General features: G+C 35.5%; 1 protein-coding gene and 1 long non-coding RNA gene across 2 annotated transcripts; one reads left to right on the plus strand and one right to left on the minus strand.

Moving 5' to 3' along the window:
- The first annotated feature begins 1,467 nt into the window (after positions 1–1,467).
- clcf1 (cardiotrophin-like cytokine factor 1) lies at positions 1,468–19,493 on the plus strand. The gene is made up of 3 exons (XM_051101269.1): positions 1,468–1,769; positions 10,838–10,998; positions 14,684–19,493. Exons 1-3 carry the CDS (start codon positions 1,754–1,756, stop codon positions 15,602–15,604), a joined length of 1,098 nt encoding a protein of 365 aa, XP_050957226.1. The 5' UTR covers positions 1,468–1,753; the 3' UTR covers positions 15,605–19,493.
- On the minus strand, positions 10,884–25,371 carry LOC127158119 (uncharacterized). Its single transcript, XR_007826068.1, has 3 exons — positions 25,311–25,371; positions 19,566–19,733; positions 10,884–10,974 (listed from the first exon to the last, which is right to left on the minus strand). It is a non-coding gene; the product is annotated as an uncharacterized LOC127158119 (long non-coding RNA).

Consider the following 25,371-nt stretch of genomic DNA (forward strand, 5'->3'; position numbering starts at 1 on the left):
GTTTTGTGTTTCATACATATATTTCGAAAATATTAATATGTATTTACATGTATATATTTATATTCATATAATTAATATCATATCTAAATAATTTCAATATATAAACATTTTCTTAAATATATACATGTATGTGTGCATATTTATATTTACATAATAAATATACACAGTATACACACATATATTATGTGAACAAAAACTTTCATTTTGGATCCGATTAACTGCGATCAATCGTTTGACAGCACTAGTTAAATTCATATAATTTATATTATATATAAATGTAAACATAAACTTTTATTTTGGATGCGATTAATCGTTCAACAGCACTCAAATATATACATGTAAATATTTTCAAAATATATACTGTATGTCTGTGTATTAAAATAGGCCAATACACAATAGATATACACAGTACACATACATATATCATGTAAAAAACTTTTATTTTGGAGTGATTAATCACAATTAATCTTTTGACAGCACTGTTAATATAAAACAATAATTAATTAAATTTAAAATTGTGCTAAGGTGTTAATAGCTAATTTCCAAATGCTGAATACTGTTTTTTTAATGTCCTGCAGTGAAAAAATATAATATAAGCCTACCTAACTTTAGATTTTAGCTTCTGTTTTTAAGCTTTTAATATATATATATATATATATATATATATTTTAATATATATATATATATAATATAATATATTTATATATATATATATATATATATATATATATATATATTTTTATATATATATATATATATATATTTAATTATTAATATAAAAAGAAATTAGTTAAATAGTAATCCCGGTGTTGAACAGCAGAGGACGCCAGCATCACGATTCATCCAATCAAACCAATCAGCTGACAGCAAATCAGTCAAACATCACAGGCTCAGAAGAGTTATGCAATAATCACAGTGTTAATTCTCCCTGTTCTTTTAATGTCACGCCGTGAAACGAAGTGCTTATCCTCATATCACGCCTCTGAAATAAACCCACGCATGTGTGTTAAACACACAATCTCCATAATCTCACTGTCAATAAAGGTAACACCGGAGGCGTGACGCATAAAACGAGCAAAGACTAGGTCACAAAACACACCAGTCTAAACACCGTCCGCTCTGAATGAATTACTCAATGTCAGATTATGATTGAGTCACCGAACCCGGAAAAAACACATACACACACACACACACACACACACACACATGCTGTTGTTGGTGAGAAAATAATTGGACGAATTATGAAATATCTGTCAGAAGTGTAATTCCTCCCAGCTTTGTGGTTTCGGAGTCTCGTGGCAGGGTCCCTCACTTCAGAGAAGATGAATCAACAGTGAATCACTGAAGAGGAGAGAAGTAGGAGGAGGAGGAGAGAGAGACTGGGGAAGGAGGAGAGGGGGACAGAACTTTCTCTCAGGCATGTGTATAAAATCACTTCAGTCACTCACTCACTCACTGAGTTTCAGATATCTGGGCATCACTGCATTCTGTCTGAGAGACTTTATCTGTTGCATTTGATTACTTTTGTTTGTTTTTTAAATTCATGCTACAAATATTTTTCCTCTCTCTCTCTCTCTATATTACTCTTATATGTAAAGCTCCAGGAAAGCGCAGGCTAATTCGGGGTTGGAAGAAGCTTTGAGAGAGTTTACTAAAGTTTACTGAAGCACCGGACAGCGCACGGAAATAACGGAGTTCATTGTATTTCATCAACTTTCCAGACCTCAGAAACAATAAACGGATCCGAATTAAAATGCATCGCTGGAAAGGTAAGAGATGAGCGACTTTGGCTTTTCACAGTTAATTTTGATTATTAGTATTATTAGATCAGATAAGTATATCATTAAAAAGCTTTAAGCTTTTGTCGGAGCTTTAAATCCTCAATATTTTTTTAAGTTATTATTATTGTTAGTGTAGGCGCCTAAATTGTTTGCAAGATGAAAATGCGGTAATTCAGTCATTAGTCCTCTTATGATTTTTTTTTCTTAATTTTTCAGAACAAAAAATATTATACAAACAAGAGTACATATATCTTTACATGTCAGGGGTCACGCAGATATATAAACACAATATAAATAGAGTATATAGAATGCAATAAATAAATGAAAAGAATAAAGAAATATGTAGAGAAAGGCTTTTTACACTTGTACTTGAACAACTGTATAGTTTCTTTTAAATTTGTACTATTTCTAATGCCTCCAAATATATTTAAATTTAAAATTACTCAAAAATTGGTAATTTATCATTCCATTTGACTTTATGAATGTAGTAACAGGCAATTATAATAGTCAAATCAAACATAAATATAAAACTCTTTAAACATTTTAACATAAAATGAAAAAGTTTTTATAAAAACTCTCAAATCTATGAAAGATTGATTCTCTAATAATCTGCTTGAGTTTGGAGGTCTAACAATCAGTGCAGAAAAATTGCATGTTTAACGAAACTTTTCATGTCAAATAATCGATTGAAATGTTGCTTAAAAATCTTCTTAATTATTTTTATTTACATATGTTAAATCAATCTAACTTTATGCGCTGGCGCAAGACTGATTAAAGTGTAATAAGTCAGTATTTACTGATTACAATGATTACTTTTTAATGAAAAACACCATTTGAGTTTATATAATTTCTTGTCCATTTCAATGAACGTATTATATGATAAATGAATAGAAAATGGGTTGTTCTGAATAAATAAGTAAATTATTTAAAATAAACATTTGTAGTTTACTAAAAAAAATACATTTATAACAAAGCATTTCCAAAAATAGCGTCACAGCAGGAAAGGACATCTCATAATAGTTTTTATTGTTTTCTAAACTGCAACTCTCACATAAACCTGTTGAGCCTTTCAAACATTAGACTTTTTCAAATTTACTTTTCAAGTTCATTTTCATTCTTTCACTATATATGTGGGACATTTTCATAAATCACAAGTACAGGCAGACGTGTACACACGTACTTATGCTTCTATTCTTGTTCTCGAGTGCATGCGGTTCACAGGGCAAACTCACCCCTGTCTTGTTAACCGACACTGATATGAGAAAGTACATGATTCAAGTTAGTCAGGGTCTAAACACACAAACCCACACACACACACACACACACATAGCACCTGTCTTCAGGGAGACATGCATGTCTGTGAAAAGGAGGACGAGTGTGTGACGAAATGATGCGATTTACGCCTGAACAAAGCAGCAGAGTAGTCTGTCACGCTCACACACACACACACACACACACACACATATTCTCTATTCTCTCTGTTACAGTTCATCTTGCCCCACATGCATCCATCACACCAATCATACACAGCCCAAACTGCCAAATACACTCAAACTCACACAGATGGTTTCAGAAAAAAAGCCCCAAACTATTAACATGTCACAGCGCCCCGTGCATTTGCATTTTAATCCACGCAAAGATGCGGACAAGACGGTTTAGGGGAGAGAGAGAAAGAGGGAGAGCTTGTGTGTATAAGCAAGGCAGAGGGATGAAGAGCTTTAGGAAGTACAGGGCTTACGGAGAAAGAAAGAGATGGAGTGATGGAGGAAGGAAAGAGGGTTAACGCAGCCCAGATTCCCTCTAAAAGAAAAAGGAGCGAGCGAGCACAGGGGAATGATATAAAATGAGTTGGTCACGGTTTGAACAGTTACACATGCTGTTTACATTTTTCCCAAATTAACATGGCCCCTCGCTTCACCAAGCCCCTTTCGCTCTCCCACTTCTTTCTTTCTTTCTTTCTTTCTTTCTTTTTTCTCTTTCTTTCTTTCTTTCTTTCTTTCTTCCTTTCCATCTCAAACTGTTTGAGTTCCATTTCTGATCTTCTAGATTGGACGTGCAGATCTTCATTCTGTTGTATTTATTTTCAAGAGCGGGTCATTTTGGACGTTAAATGAGAAACTTGAGTCTGAGAGATGGGGGAATGGTGAGGGGGGAAGGAAGAGATAATTAAAAAAAAGCAAGAGTGAGAAAATTGCAGAGGTAGAGATATAGTGCATCGAACAGAAAAAAAAATGAGGAAAAAAAGATCAGAGATGGAGAATGTGAACTCTTTAAAAAAAAAAAAAAAGCTTTCAAAGGCAGTTTTCACAGTGATGAACCATTTTGGTTCCACAGAAAACTTTTCAGGGAACAGTTTTTTTTTTTTTCCACTAGTGTGAAGAGCATTTTAATAATCTAAAGAATTAGGGGCTATGGAAAGATTCCATAATTTGTTAAAGGTTCATCATGGACGTATTAATTGCCAGTAAAGAACTTTTCAGTGAACCGTTTGTTTTTTTTAGTTTTAATAATCTAAAGAACATTTTTCCATTATTAATAAGCCTTTGTGTAGTAGAAAGATTGATAAAGGTTGTTCATGGAACCAATTATGTCAATAAAGAATCTTCATTTTGTAAGAACAATTTTTGGTTCCCCAATGAACTTTTCAGTGGTCAGTTCTTAAAAGAACCATTTTCTTAGTGTAAAGAACATTTTAATAATCTAAAGAATAATTTTTTGCTATAAAGAACCTTTTGTGCAATAGAAAGATTATAGTTTGTTAACTAGGGAACTAAGGTTCTTCATCGAACCAATGATAAAATAAAGCACCTTTCAGCAAATATTCTTAAAAAGAAAAACATTTTAATATTTTAAAGATATTTTTCCCATTATCCACCTTATTTGTCCTGTAAGAGTGGGCGCGGCCATTTGTAAATTTAATGTAATAATTTAACGGCTTCCGGTCTCATCCGCTTCCAGCTGATTTTAACTGTACAAAACAGCTCGTTTTAGTGCTTGATATTGCAAAACGGTGTGTCTTACCATATTATTTTAATGTATTATCTTAATTATAAACACAATGATTTGTAGTGCAAAGAGTTTTACCATTTACTGCACTTTGTTATTTTTCTCGTTATTTCCCTATATGAACCGGAAGTCTAACACATTACCAGAAAACAGCTTACTTCCACATTGAAAAATAAGGTGGATACACCCTTAAAAATAAAGGTTCTTCACTGGCATTGATGGTTCCATGCAAACTTTCAGTTGCAGAAAAGGTTCTTTACAGGATGTTTTAAGGAACTGTTCACTGAAAGGTTCTTTGGGGAACCAAAAATAGTTCTTCTATGGCATCACTGCAAAAAAAAAAAAAACCCTTTTGGAATATTTATTTTTAAGAGTTTTTAAGGCGCCTAAATTGTTTGCAAGATGAAAATGCGGTAATTCAGTCATTAGTCCTCTTATGATTTTTTTTCTTAATTTTTCAGAACAAAAAATATTATACAAACAAGAGTACATATATCTTTACATGTCAGGGGTCACGCAGATATATAAACACAATATAAATAGAGTATATAGAATGCAATAAATAAATGAAAAGAATAAAGAAATATGTAGAGAAAGGCTTTTTACACTTGTACTTGAACAACTGTATAGTTTCTTTTAAATTTGTACTATTTCTAATGCCTCCAAATATATTTAAATTTAAAATTACTCAAAAATTGGTAATTTATCATTCCATTTGACTTTATGAATGTAGTAACAGGCAATTATAATAGTCAAATCAAACATAAATATAAAACTCTTTAAACATTTTAACATAAAATGAAAAAGTTTTTATAAAAACTCTCAAATCTATCAAAGATTGATTCTCTAATAATCTGCTTGAGTTTGGAGGTCTAACAATCAGTGCAGAAAAATTGCATGTTTAACGAAACTTTTCATGTCAAATAATCGAACCAATGATAAAATAAAGCACCTTTCAGCAAATATTCTTAAAAAGAAAAACATTTTAATATTTTAAAGATATTTTTCCCATTATCCACCTTATTTGTCCTGTAAGAGTGGGCGCGGCCATTTGTAAATTTAATGTAATAATTTAACGGCTTCCGGTCTCATCCGCTTCCAGCTGATTTTAACTGTACAAAACAGCTCGTTTTAGTGCTTGATATTGCAAAACGGTGTGTCTTACCATATTATTTTAATGTATTATCTTAATTATAAACACAATGATTTGTAGTGCAAAGAGTTTTACCATTTACTGCACTTTGTTATTTTTCTCGTTATTTCCCTATATGAACCGGAAGTCTAACACATTACCAGAAAACAGCTTACTTCCACATTGAAAAATAAGGTGGATACACCCTTAAAAATAAAGGTTCTTCACTGGCATTGATGGTTCCATGCAAACTTTCAGTTGCAGAAAAGGTTCTTTACAGGATGTTTTAAGGAACTGTTCACTGAAAGGTTCTTTGGGGAACCAAAAATAGTTCTTCTATGGCATCACTGCAAAAAAAAAAAAAACCCTTTTGGAATATTTATTTTTAAGAGTGTTAAAGGTTCTTCATTGAACCAGTGATAAAATAAAGAACCTTTCAGTGAATAGTCCTAAAAAAAGAGAAATATCTTAACAATTTGAAGATTTTTTCCCACTATAAACTCTTAAAAATAAAGATTCTTCACATCCGTCGTTAACATCCATGCAAACTTTTAGTTGCACAAAAGTTTATTTAGATTATTAAAATAATGTTCTTTACACCAAGAAAAAAAAATGGTTCTTTTAGGATGTGTTTGTTTAAAACCAAAACGGTTATTCTATTGCATCGCTGCATTTTGAAACCTTTTTTAGGAGTGTAAAGAACATTTAGTGCAATGGAAATATTCCATGGATGTTGAAGGTTCTTCAAAGAACCATCAGTGCCAATAAAGAACCTTTATTTCTAGGCGAAAGAAAGTTCAGGGGAAAGTGAGGATTTTTCTCCTAACGCAGGTTTTATTGTCCATTCCTGCTTAGTTCTGAAGCTCCTTGGCAGAGCCAACAACATTTCAGGCCAACTTCCATCCATTTAAAATTGAAACTAAATATCCACAGGGAGATTCAGAAGTGTGTGTCGCCTCATAGAGATCACGGGATGCATCACTGGATGTGTGTAAAGATGCATTTATATTCTAAAATTCAAGTAGTGCCCTGCATGTGTGTGTGTGTGTGTCTAGTCAGTGAAGGAATGCATGTTTGATTGAGTGCAGACTGCACATAAATCTCTACTTTAACTGTACACAGACACACAACATGACCCTGACCCCCTTCACAAACACACACGCACACACACGCTCATGAATATGAAAGACTAGCCTCTTTGTGCGCTGAACTGACCGGCCCATCATATGGGCAATATAACTTTATATGATGTGATAGGAGGGAACATGTTTTATGATATTGCACCATAATGCCGAATTCTCGGTATTGTTGACTGGAGCCTCCGAGACTCGTCTGTTTAGTGTTAACACAGAGGCAACAAATCAGTCAGAATATGGAAGGCGAGAGGCTACGTGTGCATGTGTGTGAGACAGAGAGAAAGACAGCGCAACTGACTGATATACCGATTTGACATCATATCATTGCTGCCAGCTGTAGGCTCCGTGCACACACACACACACACACACACATGCAGATCCGTCCTAATGAAAGCCGTTGTTATTCAATAAAGTCGCGGGGGATTTGTTTCAGGGGTTATGTAAATATGCCAGTGCTCTGTTTTTGAGCTGTTTTACTTACATCCAAATAAGCAACGAGAGAGAAAAACATTCTTCATGTGATTCTCGATAAGATCTACAATGCCATGAGAAAAACAGCGGTTCCTGAATCAAGGGTTTAATTGTTTGTTTGCTAAGAAACACCACTTTTATCTTTGTCAAACTGATAGATAGTAACTTTAAGAAAATGTTGTAAATATAACAGCAAATCATGCTGATTGTTGTGGAGATGTGAGCTGTTCGTTTTTGCAATCAGAGTTATGATTTCTGCCTGGCGGCGTTTATCGAATTACTTTTTTACAGGCAAATCCCACTAATATTTTGTTTAGAAAAAGTCTACTTAAAAAGCTTAGTAAAGTCTAAAATGGACATCACAACAATGATGTTACTGGTATGTGATGCCTACTTTCATGAAAAATGAGATCTCTTCTATTTCCTGATTATATCTCCAATTGTTTCCAAAGAATTACCTTATCAACTTTTAGAAATAAAGGTTGAAAAACTGGGTTTTTCCACAGTGATGCCACTGATGAACCATTTTTGGTTTCAGTTCTTAAAATAACCATTATTTTCTTAGTGTGAAGAACATCTGAATAATCTAAAGAAACTTTTGTCCAATGGCAAGGTTTTATGAATGTTAAAGTTTCTTCATGGAACCATCAATTTTAAGAACAAAGAACTTCAGTTTTTAAGAGTGTAGTCTCGTGTGTCTTCAGTTCATCTTTGATTTGTCTCAGAGAGTTTCAGAAGATACCAAAGTCTACAATCAAAATTAAAAATTTTCTTATCAAATTTTCAGAGGGCATAAATCAACATTACTTTGAAGCTCTAAGATCTCAAACTCCAACTTAAATCTTTTTTCCACTGTAAAGATCATTTTTTCCAAATGTCAACATGTTAAAGGTTCTTTATGGAACCATCAATTTTAAGAACAAAGAACTTCAGTTTTTAAGAGTGTAGTCTCGTGTTCTTTAGAGAAGATACCAAAGTCTACAGAGATCTCAAACTTTTCTCATCAATTTTTTTAGATTGCATAAATCAAACTCAAACTAAGATCTCAAACTCCTAAAAAAATGGTTTTTAAAAGGGGTTTTTGCCGTTTGGGCTTCCTTTGAGAACTTCTCAGTAAAGAGAACCATCTTAAATCTTTTTTGTCCACTAAAAAGAACATTTTTTCCAAATGTAAAGATGTCAAAGGCTCTTTATAGAACCACTGATGCCAATAAAGAATCTTTATATGTATATTATACATTGCCAGTTGTCTATTATACTATTTCTCTTTAGAAGTATAATAGCAGAAACATTTGAGACAATCTTAATGCTTTAATGAAACAAAATAGACTCTTCTGAGCTCAGAAAGAGAAACCTTGGAGCAATAAAATGTTCCTCGGGGTGCTCTTATCCAGTTATTCACTGGAACAAAAGACATTTGTAATAAGAATAAGATGTCAGTCAATGTTTATAAGACTTTAATGGAAGATTTCAGTATATCTGATGTTTTCAATAAGCCGTTTGCGTTGGATCAGGATTTTGGACGCATCTGAGATGCACTGCTGAACTCTTCCACACCCTGCTACTGATCTAACCGAGACACTTTGACTTTTATTGTGACCCTGAGTTGGGGAAAAGGTGTGTCAGGAGTGTGTGTGTTTCAGGTAGTGTTTTAGATGAGTGTTTCATAAGAATTCCTCGCTCTTGAAGAAGAATGAGTGAATTAGAGAGAGAAATGAGAGGAACAGAGCTGAAAAGAAAAACTGGCAGGGCTAATCGAGGTTAATAAGCTGTTGTTATTTTGGCCGGGGGCAAAAAGGAGATAAACCACTTTAAAGAAGGGGAGGAAACTTAGGCGTGTGTGAGAAGATAAAAAACAACCTGGAAAACTTGACAGGGGGAATATGAGGGGAAGGAGAGAGAAACAATGTGTGACAGCGAGAAAAAAGCTGGGGGAAGAAAGGATGGACGTGAGGAAAAGGAGACGAATGGAGATAAAAAGGAACAGCGGAGGGGAGGAGGTGCACATATTTCACACCTGTTGAAAACACAATGCCTCAAACAAGTAATTACACATCTCTGCCATGTTCCTCTGAATGCTTGACACAAAAAAGAACGAGAAGAGAGGCACGATGTGAGATGTGTTTGTGCCGGATGACTCCCTGAGGCTCACACACACTCATAATAGGAGCACTATGTGACCTCTTCTGAAGTTCGGAGGTTCGTTCTCATTTGCTGCCATTTTCCCAGTGTGATTTTGGGTCTAAAAGGGTCTGTGGACGGGCACGTTCACACACACTCGCGCTCAACGGCGAATGCAACAAATGCACTGGTCTGTGTACAGGCATGTATATACACATAATCCAAAACAGAAACCTACAAACACACACACACTACAAAACAAAAACATGTCCCAGAGTAGAGGACCACACACACACTCACACCCCTGAGCTCAAAACAAAAAAAACACACACACACACACACAGAAAGTACTGTTACTTAAAAGAAAAGATACACTGTTTAAAACATTTGTTTGTTAAACATTAGAGAATTCTGTGGATAGTTAATATGATGCTGTACAAAAATAACTCTTATTCATGTATTCAAATACGTTTGGGGTCACTGTATTTATTGCTATCGTAAGTCATGATAAAACAGAAGTAGCAACAGATCTTTTCTTATTGTAACACGCAAGTGAAACAGGTTATCAAAACAGAAAAAATAAGGCAGGGACTTGTCTGAATATTGAGTTATGACACTTTGATTAAAATGCATGCAATCTATATGTTATTGTGAGCATTTAAGCAGTAAAGATATATGGTCACTTAATGCTATAATACATTGCACATAAAATTTATTTCAACTTTTTATGACCCGTTTCAATACAAACATAAATCCCTTTAATAATCCTGTGCAGAACTTCTCTATCTCTATAAACAAACTGAACAGAGACAGAAGCAGAAGCAGTGCCAGATAAAGCCGCATGAAACCGTAACCTCTATAATCAAAGTATAACATAAAACTAACTATTTTAGTTTGCATACCTCAAAACAATTACAGCTACAACCACCGTATTACAAAAATTCACTAAAATGACACGCCATAATTTGTGTGAACGCTTATAAACCAAACATTTATCCGGAGCTGATTACAGACAGATTTTCTCCACTTGCTGTTATTCCTCAGCAGTATCACAGCCTTCATTTTGAGTTTTTGAAAAAATGACAGCATTATTAAAGCATTTCATGAAATGTATTGGCAGAAATGCTCCAAACTAGAGAACTGGAGGTTAAATTGTCAAGTGTGCATGCACTGAAATCCCATGTCTTCAGTCAATCAGGTTGCTGTGTTGCTATTGTTGGCGGCTGCGGTCGGGTTCGGTCAGGTGCTGGACCGCACGCTCATCCTGTCCAACGAGAGGAGCTCCATAGAGAGGACATACGAGCTGACCAAATACCTGGACCACCAGCTGAAGGAGATCAGAGACACTTACGTGAGTCACTTTGTTTGCGTGTGTGTGTATGTTATCAGTGTGTGACGATAAATGGAACTCTTTTGTTTATAGATGTTTTCCTGTGGATGCTCTTCCCAGATTTTTTATCTCCTGACTAGTTTTAATTAGTCATCCGTAGTATCTCCTATCTTACCTAGCCTTTGTATAGTATAGTGTATAAAGACCCATTTAAATTGTTTGATAGCAGTTTTATGTAGTGTGTTTATGTGTTTACTTAATGTTGAAACAGGACATTTTCATCAGGGCTTGTCCTTTTTATTTTAACTATTAAAACTGTTAACTGTTTAAAAATGCATATCTTACTGTAAACACCACATCTGTGATTTTGTTTGCACTTTATTTTGGGGATCAATTCACTATTAAAGGAAATTCCACTTCCAGAACAACAATTTACAAATAATTTACTCACTCCCTTGTCTTCCGAGATGTTCATGTCTTTTTGTCTTCAGTCATAAAGAAACTTAAAGACTTGATTGGTGCCCCGATTTTGAACTTCCAAAATTTAGTTTAAATGCAGCTTCAAAGGCTCTAAATGATCCCAGCTGAGGAAGAAGGGTCTTACCTAGCCAAACGATCTGTCATTTTTTCGAAAAATAAAAATTTGTATACTTTTTAAGCACAAAAGCTTGTGTAGCACAGGCTCTGGAATGTGCGTCCATGATGCTAGGAATTAGTGATGGGTCGTTCTTGAACGATTCTTTCATTTTTAACGAATCTTCAATGTGACTCGGGAAGAACGAGTCGTCTCGGGGAGTGATTCGTTCAGTCGCGCATGCGCAACATCCTATTAGGTTCTGTACTGGAATTAATTCACCTGTTTCAAGTCTTCGGGTTTTGAGTCGTTTGTTCATCTTATGAACAAACGACTCAAACTCGAAAACTTGTCAGATAAGAGGTGAGGTGAGCTAATCATAGACTAAAGACCCAGGTAAACAATGAATTAATCTTTTCTGTTTCTTGTAGCATTATAGTTTTGTCTTGTTTGTAGTGTGATCAACATTTGTGTAAGTAGTAGATGTGTTAGGGAAGTAACACGTAACATTTGAATTATATTTTGCTAAAATGAATGAAATGACTCGAAAAAAGATTTGTTCATATTGCTGAACGAGACTCAAAGGTCCAAGTCGGTAAAATGATCCAAACTTCCCATCACTACTACGAATCACGCGTAAGTTCATCATCTGTGTACTGAGTATGGCGAAAAACTCCATCTTATTTTCTCCTACAACTTGAGAGGAAAACATCGTTGTACCTTTTTGTTTGTAAACAGCGTTTACAAACTTACTTGCACTTTCTTAGTCTTTGCGTGTTCACCTTGTAAACACTGGGTCTGTAGTTCCGCCCACGTTCTGCGTGACCTTTCGACGTGATTCAGTAGTATGTAGCATCATGGACGCACATCCCAGAGCCTGTGCTACACTAGCTTTTGTGCTTAAAAAGTATAAAAAAATAAATTATTTTCAGAAAAAAATAAATTACTGATCGTTTCGCTAGACAAGACCCTTCTTCCTCGGCTGGGATCATTTAAGCTGCATTTAAACTACACTTTGGAAGTTCAAAATTGAGGCACCAATGAAGTCCATTATATGGAGAAAAATCCTGAAATGTTTTCCTCAAAAACCATAATTTCTTCACAACTGAAAACAGAAAGACATGAACATCTTGGATGACAAGGGGGTGAGTAATTTATTTGTGAACTGTTGTTCTGGAGGTGGACTTCTTCTTTAACTAACTACTAACTACAACGTTGCCTCATTAAGCTCTTAATTTGTTGCTCATTAATAGTTTTGTAACATAGTTGTCAAGTTTAGGTATGGGGTGGATTAAGGGATCAAAAACATGCTCGTGCAGAATAAGACATTAATATGTGGTTTAGAAGTACTAATAAAGAGCCAATATGTTAGTAACTTGCATACTAATACGCAACTAGTTAAGAGTGAGAACTGGTCCCTAAAGTATTATTGTGATTTTTCAATTAGAGTAGTTAAACTCTTGAAAACTCATGCTCATGTGTCTCCACTTTTAAAAAATCAAATCAAAAACTGATGCATAAAACAAAGTCCTGTACATTTTTATTTTTCAGTTAATCTGTTGCATTTGGATGTCAAAATACAGAAAAAAATCTGTTGCTACTTTCATTGTGACTTTAAAGAAATAGTTCCACCCAGAAATGAACTATAGAGTTTTGGTTACCATTTATTTTTTCATTGTCTTTTTCACATCTTACAAAAGAGACTAAGTCATACAGGTTTGGCTCAACATGAGGGTGAGTAAACCATGACAGAATGTTCATTTTTGGGTGGAACTATCCCTAACAGGCCAACAACAGAAATCCAAACAAACAGCATCGGCAATGAATTTAATACTTAAAAGGACATTCTCAGACTAGTATAAAAGCCAGTTTCCGCTACTGATTAAAAAATGAAAAAAGGTAATTGTGACCTTTTTCTCTCACAATTCTGATGTTTTCTCACAATTGCAAATTTGCATTTTGCAGTTCTTACTTTTTTACCTCAGAATTGCATGATATAAACTCAAGAATTCCAAGTTCATATCTCACAAATCTGATTTTTTTTTCTCAGAATTGAGATGCAGTTGCGAATTATAAAGTCCAATTCTGAGGCCAATGAAAAGACCACTAAATAAAAATAAAAATAATGTAAATGCGACTTCATATCACAATTCGGACTTTGTAACTCACAATTGCAAGGTTATATCTCACAATTCGGAGAAAAAAAGTCAGTATTACAAATTTATATCACAAAATTCTGAGAAAAAAAAAGTCAGAATTGCCACATGTAAACTCAATTGCGAAAAAAAGTGAGAATTGTGAGAAAAAGTTGCAATTATCAAATTATGCAATTACCAAACTTCCATTATCTAGAGAGCATTTTACTTACAAAATATTGTATACTCTCTGATTATTCAATATATACGAGAAGTTTATTTGCAAAAACACATAACTGTTTTTTTTTTTTAATTTTCAAAAATCATGTTTTTATTTGTGTTTTATTGTTAGTTAGCTGTATTTTTTTTAACTTTATATCAAAATAACCCAACTGCAATTTGATTGAGATTAATTGGAATGCACAATGAAAAAAAAACCCCCAAAAAAAAACATGATTTTTTTAAAATTGAAATTTTAAAATTGAACTTTTAAAGACAATAAAGAACTTTAATTTTAAAGTGACAGTTCACCCAAAAATGAAAACTGACATCCATAGTATTTTTTTGTCCATAATCAATAGCTACCATCAATTCTTTGGTTACCAACAATCTTCAAAACATCTTTTGTGTTTAACATAAGAAAGAAACTCATACAGGTTTAAAGGATGTGTAAATCCTTTGGGTGAACTGTCCCTTTAAGAGAGCAATAGAACAGTGGTTTTCAACCCATAAACGCTGCACATTTTGCATGTCTCCTTTGTCTGACCCGTTTCAGTTCTTGGAGTCTCTACTAATGAGGCGATGACCTGAATCAGATGTGTTTGATTAGAAAGACATGCAAAACATGCAGTGTTGGGGGGGCTCCAGGAATGGGTTTAAAAAACCTCTGCACTAAAATAAAGATGACAAAACTCCAGTTTTAACTACTTTGGTCTTATAAATCTGAAAGGACATCAATTATTCTCTAATATGCTCTCTCTTCATCTCTGGTTCTCAGCTGTCCTATCTCGGGCCTCCATTCAGCGATCCCGGCTTCTCTCCTCCGCGTCCCAACAGCTCCTCTCTGTCCGTACCCAGCGCGGCCACGCGAGTGGACCTGTGGCGTGGGCTGGAGAACGGCGCCCGTCTGGCGCAGAACCAGCGAGCTTACAGCGTTCTCCTGTGCGCCGTGAAGGAGCTGGCGCGCTCCACCCTGTGTCCGTACCTCCAGAGCTCCCTCCTGCACTTCTGCTCCGGCCTCAGCGGGTTGCTTGGCTCAATATCCGGCCTGATGAACGCCCTGGGCTACACCAACCTCCCACCCTCCACGGGATACGCCACGCCCGCTCAAGCATACGCCCCGCCGCTGTCGTCACAGTTTCAGGGCGTGAGCGAGAACAGCCCTGCCCCTCTGCGAAGTTACGTGCCTCGAAACCAGGGCGCTCAGCCTATCTCGGGAACAACTCGGGCGGATCTCAAACGGGACAGAGAGAGGGGCAGAAGAGGAAGAAGAAAAGAAGGAGAGAGCTGGGCTGCCAAAGAGGAGGGGGGGAAGGAGGAAGGAATGGAGAGATGGGGGAAAAGGAGAAGACTATTAAGCGTGGACGAAGAGAAAATGATAAAACTGAACATGAACTACACAACTTTTGGGGACGGATACAGAAAGCAACCCGTACTCTTTTCATCAGCATCTCTACAACATCGTCGACCTGTTCGTTCAACTCATGCCGGTCTCTCTTCTCTCTCACTTCTTTATCAGTACAGCGGGCCGGCTACTGAGGTTCACACTTTGCTGGCGGCCCCCGTGTTGTCGTCCCATCCCACCCCGAATGATTTCTCACGGAAGGTGGAGGGATTCTGGGTACTTCGAGAGCTGCAAAGCTGGCTGTGGAGATCCGCAAAAGACTTCACCAGACTGAAGAAACGACTGCGTGTTTGAGACAAAACACCGTCTCTGTTTCAAAACCTAGCGAGCTGCCTAAGAAGGCAGCGAAATTTCGCAAACAAAAAAGTTGCGATATACATGACCGTAGCCAGCTATGAGCTCACTGAGGTCCCGAAATTCAGAAAAAGAATTTGTTCTCTGAAAGCCTAATTAGCACTTTAAAACTCTTCATTTGAGGGCCTGCATGTATAATTCAGTTTAGATGGTTTGCCTAAATTGTTCAGTGTAGAAAATGATGGAAAGCTTAAAAGAGTGAGGGCGCGGGCGCAGCCTCTGCTGTGTTGCCAGATCCAGTTAATATAAGCATCACTGGACTTGTTTTTCCACTTAACAGGACACTATAGGAAGTTAATGAAGTGGGAATTTGCCATTTAGGGTTAGTGAAATCTGCATCGTGAACTTATTTTGGTTTATTCTATTTTTGGGTGGCTTGTTTTTTGCTACCATGGCAATACCTGGCAACCTGGCACTTAAACTGACAGTAATAGTAATAATAGAGAGCACAGGCATGCTATTGCTGACAGATGCCACATTCTAGAAGAGAAACACAATAATAGCAATGGTAGCAAGGCTATAAAAACACTAGTATAATAACACCAGTACAGAAATCTGTAGAACAAGTAGGTTACAGAATTAAATATTCAAACACTGAACATAAAGAACACTGTAAAAAAAAAAAAAAAAAAAAAATGTAATTACCGTAAAAATACAGTAGCAACGTTTTAGGTTTTATGGTTTTAACTTAAAATTACATTTAAATAATGTCATTTTATTAAATGATGTAATGTTGGTAATGGTGATGAAAAAGTCACATGATGAACCAGCTTGTAAATACTAACATATATATAGAAGGTGCACAGTGTCATTCACGCAAACACTAAACACCATCATGGTAACACACGAGACTGAAATAATGCAATAAACATTAATTTAACAACATTAGATATAACACAACTCTAATATACAAAACTGATAAGACTAAAAACTAAGAAGAAACATAGTTATTTCAACAAAAACATCAAAGTTGAAATGTAACGCAGGGAACTGTGTAAAAAAATAAACATTCTTTTTCACTTCGAAAAAACGGTATAATACCGTAAAATTACATACAATGTCCTATACAGTTTTTCACAGTATATAGTAGGAGAATTTACAGTTAACCATTTAACAGGATTTTACTGTAGCATTTTTACAGTCTTTAACTATTAATTTTAACGGTCATTTTTTTTTACAGTGAAGGCTATGCTATTTCATTCAATTTTAGTCATACTAAAACATTCATAAGAGCAATAGACAAAGTTTTTATCATACAGCAATGCTTACTAATGTAAGCTATTACAGTAATAAGTATTGTTGCATGAATAATAAACTATAAAGTATTAAAATGATCCACCCTCAACCTATAGTAAAGCATGAACAAACTTTGATGCAGTAAATAGACTAATTAACAAAAACAGAGAAAACATCTTTCACAAACATCTGCATGTCTGTTTCTTTTAAAGTGTGTTTGTAGTGTATATAATGAGTTGCATTTATTATAACACAATTCTTAACACTCCACCCAGACCTCAGTAATACAGCCAAACTGATATATGATGAACTCACACAGAAGTCACTTTCAAACCAAGCAGTTTTATACTGGTTTGTGTGGTTTTGTGAAATATACGTGGGGAGATCAGCTCGCTAGGTTTCTGCGCAGAGCGGAAGTGTGTGCGAAAGACTGATTCACGCTCTGTGGATGGAGATCTAAGGATCTCAGATGGTCACGCTTTGCACTAAATCACCAAACAGAAAAGAGCCGCCAGTACGTCACGGACAAAAGGAAGAGAGCGCTCATTGAGAGCTCCAGACGTGATTCAGCAGAAGGAAAGTGAATCATGCTCGGCGTCATGCAGTAGTGAAAGGGTCAACGGGCAAAAAGAGGAGGAAATGTGGCATAATCAACAAAACAATGGAGAGTTTTTTGCTGCCTCACAAACTGAGTCAGTAATGCCTCACTGACACTGACTCGTCTTTTTCCAGGCACACGCAAACACACACCTACACATTTGGAAACACATGCACAGATCTGATGTTCAGATGGCGTGTGTGTGAACAGAAAAGGAAACATATGACAGTATATCATACAAAAACTTTATCATGTGAATAAGGTCATAAATTAGTACCATGGTATATAGTAGTCAACATTTGAAGTGGATCAAAAAAGTTGATCAAAGACAAGAACAGGTATTCTTTTTGGTTTTAGGACAAATTTAATGAAAGGTTTTGATCCACTTTAAATGTTGACTACAGTATTTCAAAGTACTATGGCATTACTATGTTTTTGGGCATGGCACCATGGTAATACTAAGTTGTTGTTTTTTTTCAATGGTAATCAAAGGGTCATGTTTTTTTGGATATGGTACCATGGTAATAGTAGTAAAGTACGCTCTAAAAAATGCTGGGTTAAAAACAACCCAACGCTGGGTGAAAAATGTGACCCAGGACCACAAAACCAGTCATAAGGGTCCATTTTTTTAAAAAGTTGAGATTTGTACATTATCTGAAAGCTGAGTAAATAAGCTTTCCATTCATGTTTGTTAGGATAGGACAATATTTGGTCGAGTTACAAATATTTGAAAATCTGAAATCTGAGGGTGCAAAAAAAAAAAAAAAAAAAAAAAATCAAAATACTGAGAAAATCGCCTTTAAAGTTGTCCAAATAAAGTTCTTAGCAATGCATATTACTAATCAAAAAAGAGTTTTGATATATTTGTGGTAGGAAATTTACAAAATATCTTCATGGAACATGATCTTCATTTAATATCCTAATGATTTTTGGCATAAAAGAAAAATTGATAATTTTGACCCATACAGTGTATTGTTGGCTACTGCTACAAATACACCCATGCTATTTTTTTGGTCCAGGATCACATGGACAAACCCAGCTACGGGGTTAATTTGACCCAGCGGTTAGGTTAAATGTTTAACCAAACATTCTGGGCAGTTTTATATAACTCAACAATTGCTTAGAAATGACTATTTTTCTTGCTTAAAATGAACCAAATAGATTGGAAATTATAATTTATTAATATGTTCAATACATGAACATTTATTAATACGTTAAATAAATAATAAATATTTTAAAACATTTCTTATTAATAAATGTTCACCTTTTTATTATTTTTGCTGATGCCTCTAGTAATTATATGTCTGATCTTTAATTTACAACCTATTTTTTAGCCAGCCAAATAGTAATTTTAAACAATAGTTGAGTTAAATAAAACTACCCAGAAGGTTTAATTAAACATTTAACTCAACATTTTAAGAGTGTAGTTTGGAGTAACATGCAAATACAGTGGTATGTGAATATGGTAACCATTCAGTACTATATTCCCATGTTTTCGACATGACAGCAGTGTTCTTGAAGATTTATTGGGGTGTCATGTAAATACCACAGTACGTAATAATATACTGAGGTATTTACTTGAAACAGTGTACCTCCAAGAAAAAAAAAAAAGTACCGCAATGCGACAATGTTTTGGAAAATGTAATTTCAGTACCATGGTATATATGAAAGTATCATGGCATTATTGTATTTTTGAACATGACATGGATATAATATAAATGCAACTGTATATAAATATGATAATCATACAGTCCCATAATATGTATCAAAGTACTATAGTTTTACCATTCGTTTACCATGGTACCGCCACAGTTCCATTTTTGTTTTTTTGTTTTAATCAAGGGATTTTACACATATGATGAGAGGGTGTATACATAGAGTGTTTGTGTACAGTCTGTACAGTGATTTCTGTATGTGTGTATATGTCTGTTATATTTATTTAATACTATTTATTTCTCTGGGGTACAACTGTATGATGTCACTTTTTTTTTTTTTTACAAAAGAGTACAAAAGACCTTTACTGGCTACACTATGGGTGTGTGTATGTGTGTGTGTGTGTACTCTTACCCCTTGAGGAAAAACCAGAGGGACTGGGAGGATAGCGCAAGTTTTATTCGTCTGTCTGAGCAAAATTTATGACCACTCCGTTCTTTCATGTAATCCCACATCCTCTCATCCCTCTCTTCCCCTCTATCTCTCTCTCTCACGCCTCTCCTCTTCCCAAGTGCTCACCTACTGACACACACACACATTGAATAAACTTCTATTGTTTTTATATAGTTAAAAATACTCTAACAGATAACCCACACCCTACTCTTCCAACAGAAAACATTCTTCTTTTCTTACATTTTACTTTGTTTATACACTTTTTTTATGTCTCAAAAATTAGGCTGTCAAGTTAAGCTTACTTCCAGATCGGTTAAGCAGGTACACACACACACACACACACACACACACACACACACACACACAGACATTCATACAGATAAAAACAAAATGTCATTTCAGGCCCTTATGGCATAAACACTGCAGTACAAACACAATGAGCCGGCATTGAAATGAACGAACGTTCAGGTGCTTATTGTTTCTTTTCCTCAGGCTATGTTTGGGGTAAAATTAAAGGATCAATGAGAATTTGTGTTTCCCTTTGAGCAACACACCTGCGCTGGAGTTATCACGGCACCGCCACACCCACACACACACACTCACACAGGGGTGTGACACGTTCTTTTATGTGCAATTATCACAAATTGCGGGAAAAGATGAGTTTTGTGAGGGGGAACAAACTCACTCACTCTCTCTCTCACACACATGGCCAAAGACTCAGCGAAATGCGTAATGCAGAGTCCAGTCGTCTTCGGCCCCTAAATGGATGACCACACATCGGCAACAAAGGGCGCATTGTGCGCCTGTGTGTGTGTGTGTGTGTGTCATCACGTGTCGCTTCTCTGAATCAGTCCGAGTGTGTGTGACTGTTTATGTATCTGTGCGACTGTAAAGTAGTTTTATTTGTTTTGCTTTAAAAGGCCCCCTCTCATCTCATGCCATCACGTCTGCCTGGATCTTTCTTCCATATGTGCAGCAGAGCTCGAGTCCTCCCTGCCAATCACGCCGTAAATCACTTGTCTGTCATCAGTTCATCAGCAGCAGCCTATTTAGTGAGTCTTTATCGCTCCCTCCGTTCTCATTCGGTCTGCCGCCGTTCATTTTTCCCCGTGCTGTCCAGCACCCCCTCTTTTTCTCTTTCTCTCTCCGTGTTGAGCCCTGATCACCTGCAGCACATAAAAATTCCTTTTTTCTCTCTCCAGAGGATTGCGCCGCTGCCTAGGGAGTTTCTGCATTCCTGTTTCTCTCTCTCTCTATCTCTCTGTTTCTGTCTGTCTCTGCCTCCTCCTCAAATCTTGGCATTTTTTTCCTCCCGCCGCTTTGTCTTTCCCTCTCACCTGTAGCCCAGCCCTTCCTGTTCAGTCATGGCACCCACCTGCCGCGCTTCTTTGGCTGCAGGGCTGGGCTGACTCTCCGAAACCGCTCGGTGCGGGGGAAACCTAGGGCACAGGTTGACTGATTTATTGCCTAATCAATTGATCCTCCCAGATAAGAGTCGGTAACCACAGTCACCGTGCATTTATTTTATGTGAGTGTTGCCCTCGAGGAAAAACAGACTTTAATGTACCGTGGCGTGTTTTAGTGTTATTCAACATGCTTTCAGAAAAGATTATGGATGATTGTTTTGGATCGCCTACAGAGAGCTTGCTGTAACCTACGTGTGTGAATGTAGGTGAATGAGTCAACTATGTGTGTATAAAGTTGCACCTTGCTATCTGCCGCCTGTACAGAAGGCATCTTAACTGAGTGACTAATTTGAAATGCTTTACATACAAATTGTGCTCCTCCAAAGAGATCCATAATATCTGGAGAAAGCTATATGTTAGTATTCACATTAATCTCAATGGAAAATTCCAGCTATTGGAAATAGCTTATAGAAAATATCCTAAATATTAGCTATAATGTGACCCAGGACCACAGAACCAATCATTGTATGTAGCACGGGTATATTTGTTAGCAATAGCCAACAATACATTGTATGGGTCAAAATTATTGATTTTTCTTTTATGTCAAATATCATTAGGGTATTAAGTAAAGATCATGTTCCATGAAGATATTTTATAAATTTCCTACCAGAAATATATCAAAACTTAATTTTTGATTAGTAATATGCATTGCTAATAACTTCATTTGGACAACTTTAAAGGCGATTTTCTCAGGATTTTATCCTAACAAACCATACATCAATGGAAAACTTACTTATTAACTTTTCAGATAATGTATAAATCTCAATTTCAAAAAATTGACCCTTATGACTGGTTTTGTGGTCCAGGGTCACATATATACAGTTCTGTTCTGAAGTTTGAAGGATATTTTAATGTTTTTTTAAATAAATCTCTCAACAAGGCTGGATTTATTTTGATTAAAGTACTGTAAAAACAGTAATACTGTGAAATATTTTTCTAATTTAAAAAATGTTTTCCATGTGAATATATTAAATGTAATTAATTCCTGTGATCAAAGCTGAATTTTCAGCATAATTACTCCAGTCTTAATGATCCTTCAGAAATCAGTCTAGTATGATGATTTGCAGCTCAATAAACATTTCTGATTAATGTTTAAAAAATTTAAAAAAAACTCAATATTTCTGTGGAAACCATGACAATAAAAGCATTGTAAAAGCTGAATAAAACTTATGTTAAACAAATAAAAAAAACGAATTGACCCCAAACTTTTAAACCATAATCTATGTTGTATGCAAAAAAAGCTATTCAAATTTATACTTATCTAATATTAGTTTTATACAATTTAATAATTAATAATTTTTTGAGTGACTGTACTATGTGCAAACTGTACAAACCTTGGATCTGCCTACTTCTCTACTGTATAGTACGTGAAAAAGACATTTTCTTTAAAAATACAATTTTTGCATGTTTTTTTTATTTAGTACTGACCTAAATAAGATAGTTCACATAAAAACGTTTACATAGTCCACAAAAGAAAATAATACTTTTTTAAAAAAAAGTTAATTAATTAATTAAATCATTATGTAAAATGAGTGGCCTACACTGTAAAACCCAATAAGTTAACTCCAACCAAGCACCTTAAACCAATTAAGGTTAAAAAAAAATAAAATAAATTTAACTGTTGCAAAGCTCTCTTCTGGCAGTATGAGATTTGTCTTAACTTTCAACTGATTTTAATACAGGCTGACATATTGCTTAACAGACTGATGCAAAACATTGTGTAAAATAGCTAATTAAACTTATTTTTATCTTTATAAATTCATAATCGATGCTTTTCCACTGAACTTGTTGCAAAGCGTTTTATGATTGGCTTTTTGCAGTCTGTAGCACAACATAATTCTGTCTAGACAGCTTACTAGGATTCAGAACAGAGCTACAGTTCAGAATGAAGATAAACTAGATGATAGAATTAGCTCAATAGCCAGTGGTTTGGTTTGAAACGCATGCTGGCATTTCCTCAGAAGAAAAATCGGGTTAGCATGTGTTTGAGCGTGTGAAGGGAATAGGTGATGCTATTAAGCTGTGCCAGGGAATCTGAACTCAATTGTAAGTGAAGGACACACAGAGTTTGATTGTGATCGTACGAGTGAGTGAGCGAGCGAGAGGTAAATAAAAAGCTTTTAGTGTCAGAGATTACAGTATCTGATCTGTCTCCGTACACACGCACACATGGCCGGGCCTATTTTTGGAGGCTTTTAAAAGTTCCAAGAATCCTCAACGTAAACTAATGAACTGTAGCGGTTCCTTAAAATCCGGATGAGCATGAGACGTTCTTCCATTCCGTTCTGCTTCTCCTCTCTCTCTTTCATTTCGCTCTGTTGTTTTTCCGTGACCCAAACACGAGCTGACAGGTGAAGAATGGCTTTCTCACGCTGCGAGCGCGAGCGAGTGATTGCGCGCCCGGCTCGACCCCGGCGGAGGAGTTCGACTGCGCCGCGCACGCCCTCGAGTGATTCCACTTCTACTGCAGTTAAATTAGGCTGGCCGAGCGCCAGCAGCTCATTTAAGAAGAAGAAATGCATTTCTATTTTTGGTCCGTGACTTCAGAAGACCTGGAATATTTAAAAGCACATGTTTATGGTACTCTGTGTCCTCATTCGCCTTCATTGTATGGAAAAGTCGACCTTCACCGTTGTTGTGTTCCACAGAATAAAGTCGTTCTAGTGGGGAAATTCCAGTTTTTGTTTCTTTCTTATTCACTAGGATCGTCACTTCTTACGCTTATTAAGAGGCTTCGTTGTTTCCGCACAGATGAAACGCAGCCTTCTCAAATATGACCCAAGTTAGAATTTACAGAGAAACGTCTTGCCTTACGCTTCCATTGTACTCAACCTTTGAATTCGGTGAAGTGTGAGGAGTTTGTTTACGTTCCATTCGTTTGGGAACTGTCAAGGTGGAAACATGTTGAAAAGAGCCTTCTTTAAATGCTTGAGCAATACTGTTTAGATTCACACACCTGTTTTGAAAGCAAAGAGAACTACACGTGCACGCACACACACATGCACGGCCAGACGTAAAGTTTGGGGAAGCAATTGGGGTGTAATTACAGACATGTGTGGACGCTGAAGGTAAGAAGTCAGTTGCAGGAACTCTGACATGAGACCGTGACCTTTACGGATGCAGACTTAAAGGCAAGAGTTAAGCTACTGACAGACTGTATATATACATACCACTGCAAACATATGTTAGAAAATGCTCCTGTCAGCTTAACTAGACAAATTGAACAAAATGTTGTTCACAGAACATTTTTTGGGACAAAGAGACTGATCAAGCACACAAACAAATGCACATTTTGACCCTTTCAATTAATAATTTGTAAAACAGGACTTTGGTAAAAAAATTTTAAACAATAAATTCAAAGTAAATATATGTGCCATTAATTGTATTTATTTATTTATTGTATATACCTATTTTGTCAACCCTGTCTGATCATTTTGAAAATGTAAGTCCAGTTAAAAATGATTTTACTTCAGCCAAGGCAATATTTCTCATTTTCATTTAGGTTGACCTGATGTACTAAAATAAATAAAAATAAAAAAAATAAATAAAATAAAATAATAATAATAATAATAATAATAATAATAATAATAAATAAATAAAAATAAAATCAGCTAAAGCTATGTACACATAAAAAAAATATATTGAAATAAAAAAAATAATAAAAATAATAAAAACATAAAATATACAAATAAAATCTGATTTAAAATATTAATTAAAAACCTTAATAGTATTCTAAAATAATACTGTTTTTCAGTAGATAAAGATTAAAAAACATTTTTAAAGATTTAATAAATTGAAAATAATGAATGAGTACATAAAAAATCTGTTATTTTACATGTCGGAACGGAATCCGCGGTAAATTGCGTTCGCGCGTGTTTACGTCATATACGTAAACACAGAATGTAAGGGCAGATGTAAGATATAGCTCTAAACTGAACGCTTTCAACTGCAACAAATAAGTAAAACTGACCACGGATCATTCAAAGAGGCAAACCTCTGCGGAACCCGCTGTAAAAATAGAGAAACCGCGAACTAAAAAGATTTTGCAAGTAGAAAAAAACTTTAAATTGTGTAGTTTGGGCTACTACCTTGGTCTTGTCTATCATAGCTTAGCCAAGTTGTATGCTAATATTTTCCAGTGTTTTATATGATCTGATATACTTAGTAATGAAGTAAAAACAGTGGCGTACATACTTACTTGCTCATAAAATATATTTTCCGGACGTCTTTCATTCCTTACCTATTGATTGATTTGATGTCGTTGGTCAAAATCACATTGACTAGATCATTTTTCACCATGG

The sequence above is a fragment of the Labeo rohita genome, unplaced genomic scaffold (genome assembly GCF_022985175.1).
Source record: "Labeo rohita strain BAU-BD-2019 unplaced genomic scaffold, IGBB_LRoh.1.0 scaffold_135, whole genome shotgun sequence".
In the NCBI taxonomy this organism is placed as follows: Eukaryota; Metazoa; Chordata; class Actinopteri; order Cypriniformes; family Cyprinidae; genus Labeo; species Labeo rohita.

Excerpts from the sequence above, each read along its gene's own strand:
- clcf1 (XM_051101269.1), top strand. Across the intron at positions 10,999-14,683 it reads AGGAGATCAGAGACACTTAC|CTGTCCTATCTCGGGCCTCC; the intron begins GTGAGTCACTTT and ends TCTGGTTCTCAG.